Below are 4,789 nucleotides of genomic sequence, written 5' to 3'. Positions count from 1 at the left end.
AACTAACGTACTATATACGTAAACATGATTTGGTGGGATATGTTGCAAGGAGAAGAAGACGCGGGAACTACTCTACAAGTTACTTAATTATGATCTACAAAGATGGTTACAGGTTCTGTACAAATCAGTAATTTTAGTTTAGATATTGTATTTGTATTTGTAAATAATCTATCAAGAAGTAAGCAAAAATGGTGTGATCCAGAAGCATAATTAAAATTTTTGGATCCGCCTTAGATTTGGTTGATCATCAAAAAAATTAAAATTGGGAAATTGCTACTGGTGAAGCACTTCTTTTGAGAAAATAATTGACCTGGTTATTATATTTATATATGTTTTTCCTACTACAGTAAGAGTGAAGGCAAGCACGTAGAGTGGACATAGCTGACCCTGACGGTGCTACTGCATAAATGATCGACTTGCTTTGGTTGGTCTATATTAATTATAGTTACTGTTGCTGCTTTGTTGTTGTTGCTGTTTCAGTTGTGAGAACATCGTCTTTGCCCTTTTGGAACACTAGGTATTTATTTGGTAAAGAGTGGTGTTGCTTTGTCTTGAATCCCATAAAATAACATATAAAGGAACTCATCACTCGGTCTTTATATCTTGTTTAGATAAGATCCTAATCCGGCTAGATGCCAAGTGCCAATCACGTCATTGATTTCTCATAATATGAAATGATAAAGAGACAGTAAATGATTTATACGGAATTATAGTTTGAGTTTCGTTTGACAAATCTAATTGTATCAAGTTCATGCCAAGCACTTGCACAAAATAAATTCTGAATAAAATCTTCTATATGAAAAAACAAAGCGACTTAGTATAGCCATGTCACACGTGGTAGTTACTATAAATCGATCAGTTCATCATAAATTTGTTCGAAATTTTGATTATTCGATTTGTTATTGGGATGCTAATTAAACTTATGTTTCAGATCTTTATGATAAACTGATCGAAGAAACTAGATAATGTATCAGTTGATCAGTGCGGCTCTTCTTGGAGTTTTTTTCTTTCATGGCTTCAGTTCATCTGAAAAAGGTATGAGATATTACTTTCTTATCAGAGTTTGATCTTAGACGGTCACTTAACTAATAAGTTTTTTTCAAGAAAGGTGACTTTTTGTGAAACAGAGAAAAGTGTCTTTCTCATACAATTTTCGTTAGTTGAGTGAACGTCTAGAGATCATGTCTTCCTTATCAATAATGAATTTACAACTCAAATATATAAATGCATTTATTTGGGAATTTTGCTTCAATAATATGATATATAGCTCCAAACTACTCGTTCATGCACCAAGCGACCAGAGCACCAAAAGTCGCATATTATGACTACATAATCATTGGCGGAGGCACCGCTGGATGTCCGTTGGCCGCAACACTTTCACAAAACTATAATGTCCTTTTGCTTGAACGTGGAGGTTCTCCTTATGGTAATGAAAACATCACTAATTTATCCGAATTCGGAGTACCTCTCTCCGACCTCTCTCCATCTTCGCCATCTCAAGATGGCGTGATAAATGCCCGCGCCCGTGTTTTAGGCGGCGGGAGTTGTTTAAACGCGGGATTTTATACACGCGCTGCCACGACCTATGTTAACACAGTCGGCTGGGATGGACGGCTAGTGAACGAGTCGTACGTGTGGGTAGAAAAGAAGGTGGCATTTGAGCCAATGGTTAGGGAGTGGCAATCTGCAGTGAGGGATGGTCTTGTTGAAGTTGGAATTGGGCCTTATAATGGCTTCACGTATGATCATTTGGACGGGACTAAAATTGGTGGGACAATCTTTGATTCTGATGGCACAAGGCATACGGCTGCTGATCTTCTTGAATATGCTAATCCTTCTCGACTTACTGTACTTTTGCATGCTTCTGCCCACAAAATCTTGTTCAAAAGCAAAGGTAATAATTTTGATACTAGTTCTGCTACTACTAACTTTACATTAACTTTCAGATCTTTCAACAATTCAAATTTATTTAACTAGCCATAATACATAAACATGCCCTCCAACTTTCGATGTGCAAAAGTAGGCACCTCAACTTGTATAAAGGTGAACACATAAATACAAATGCTGACGTGTCACATAAATTTTGGAGGTGTCTAGATTATCATTTTGTAAGTTGGAATGTTCAACTGACAAAGTGGAGACAAGTTGAGGTGCCTACTTGTGCACACCCAAAGTTGAACTATTTTAATTTTTAGCTTTGATAAGATGTTTTTTATTTCTCAAACTATATAGCTATAGCATGATTTACATTAATAAAATTAGCATCATAAATTTCTAATTCAGACAAATGGAATACTAATAACTTTGTGCAGGAAAGATGAGGCCATTAGCTCATGGAGTGGTGTTTAGGGATGCATCAGGGAGGAAGCACAAAGCATATTTGAAGAGAGGGGAAATGAATGAAATTATTGTATCAGCAGGGGCACTTGGGAGCCCACAGATCTTAATGTTGAGTGGGCTAGGCCCATCACAGCAGCTTAAGGCCCATAATATAAGTGTGGTTTTGGACCAGCCCATGATTGGGCAAGGCATGTCAGATAACCCAATGAATGCAATATTTGTGCCTTCACCAGTGCCAGTAGAGATCTGTCTCATTCAAGTTGTTGGCATCACTCCCTTTGGAACCTACATTGAAGCTGCCTCTGGTAAAAACTTTCTTGGCAGCAATCCAGAGGTACTCTTGTTTGCACCAAACTCTTACTAATTCGAGTATAATCTATTGCTTTATGCTCGAACTTTGTATATATACACGAATTCTTTTTGAAATGTATATACATAATAAGATAAGTAGTTTATTCTAAACTCACTGGCTTTAGATCCTATATTTGCCTAGGATGATAGATAAATGATAGTTTCACCTATGTTGTGTGAAAAAACAAAGATTATATTGTACATTACTATAAAGAAATCGAAACTTTAATATGGTTCATTCATGATAACTTCTTTGTATTTGCATAAACTAATAAACTGACTACTAAGCGGAGAATTCTAGTAGACATTATGCAATTGTTGACATTCTCTTATAAGAATGACATTTATTTAAGACCATTTAACTTAAAGGATATTTTTAATAGATTCTTAAACTTGGTGTCCAACCAAAGTAAAACAAAGAACTCTGCCAAAAAGCTATACAGAAAGCGATCAATAACTTCATGAATGAACAGGATAAATCAACTTTCAGAGGAGGATTCATATTGGAAAAAATCATGGGTCCATTATCCACTGGTCATCTAGAGCTGCGAACTCGGAACCCGAACGATAATCCAAATGTCACATTCAACTACTTCAAACATCCAGAGGACTTGCGAAGATGTGTACATGGGATCAAAGTGATAGAAAGAGTCATTGAATCTAAGTCCTTCACCAAATTCAGATTTAACTCATTATCTTTTCCTGCCCTTCTCAACTTGACAGCTAGTGCCCCTGTAAACTTATTGCCTCGGCACAACAATGTTTCAGAATCGTTGGAACAGTTCTGTAAAGGTACAGTCATGACCATTTGGCATTACCATGGAGGATGCCAAGTGGGTAAGGTAGTCGATCAAGACTATAAGGTTTTGGGAGTTGATGCTTTGAGAGTTATTGGTGGATCAACTTTTAATTACTCTCCCGGAGCTAATCCTCAAGCCACTGTCATGATGTTAGGGAGGTATGACACAACTATCCTCTACGTTTTATTTTATATGACGATATTTGATTGAGTATCGATCATAGACTATGATTAAAAGACGTCTTTTGATATATAAACGAAATATAGTCAGACATCTCTAAAACAACATCGCTATATAATAGTCATTCACTATAAAAGTCAAGTTTTTATGGAACCAATTTTCATGTTATTCTACAATATATATTCTGTATAACATCGCTTCGCTATAATAACCAAAAGAATCTAGAACAAATAAGGTTGTTATAGAGAGGTTTGACGGCATATATACCAAAAGTGCCTTTAGTATCTTGTGATTAGAAGTGTCAAACGGTCGGGTCGGATCGGATATGGTTCGGATCATAGACTATGATTAAAAGACGTCTTTTGATACATAAACGAAATACTGTCAGACCTCTCTAAAACAGCATCGCTATATAACTGTCATTCACTATAAAAGTCAAGTTTTTTATGGAACCAATTTTCATGTTATTCCATAATATATGTTCTATATAACATCGCTTCGCTATAGCCAAACGAATGTAGAACAAATAAGGTTGTTATAGAGAGGTTTGATTGTATATATACCAAAAGTGCCTTTAGTTTCTTGTGAATCGTGATCACTAATATGTCTTGTCATCCCTATTAGAACTCGTAAATAAGGACAAAATGGAAAGATTAAAGCTAAAGAGTTGTAATTGAATCCGAAAAGGGGAAAAGGCCAGATTTGTCTCTATAGTTTGGTAAATTATTCACGTTTATATCCTCTTTTACTTTCTATCCAAATATGTCCTCACTGTTAACAAAGTAAATAAAATCATCCCCAACCCTAACAGATCTCCAACGTGGCAACGAGACCCCTCACTTTAACTGCCAACTGGGCAATTATCAGACCAAATTTTAAAAGGCCCGTACCCATTTCTTTGACCCAAAGACCCGTGTCCATTAATGGCTAACTCTCCTCCTTCTTAGAACCCATAATTTTGACATCGAAATTTTAGCTCAACATTGCTGAACTGAAAAAAAAGAAAAAAGAAAAAAAGAAAATCATCTCCATCTAATTTCGTCTTTTCCACCACAACTAGGGGTATACATGGACCGGTTTTGTCAGATTTTTTTGTTACATGAATAATATGTCTATCT

The 4,789-nt window shown here is 36.0% G+C and overlaps 1 protein-coding gene across 1 annotated transcript; it reads left to right on the top strand.

Moving 5' to 3' along the window:
- The first annotated feature begins 845 nt into the window (after positions 1–845).
- Positions 846–3,943, top strand: LOC109205177 (protein HOTHEAD-like). The gene is made up of 4 exons (XM_019367856.1): positions 846–1,035; positions 1,268–1,894; positions 2,313–2,674; positions 3,165–3,943. Exons 1-4 carry the CDS (start codon positions 966–968, stop codon positions 3,699–3,701), a joined length of 1,596 nt encoding a protein of 531 aa, XP_019223401.1. The 5' UTR covers positions 846–965; the 3' UTR covers positions 3,702–3,943.
- The last annotated feature ends 846 nt before the right edge of the window (positions 3,944–4,789 follow it).

The sequence above is a fragment of the Nicotiana attenuata genome, unplaced genomic scaffold, assembly GCF_001879085.1.
Source record: "Nicotiana attenuata strain UT unplaced genomic scaffold, NIATTr2, whole genome shotgun sequence".
NCBI classification, from domain to species: Eukaryota; Viridiplantae; Streptophyta; class Magnoliopsida; order Solanales; family Solanaceae; genus Nicotiana; species Nicotiana attenuata.
This window is presented reverse-complemented; position numbering and strand designations above follow the sequence as displayed.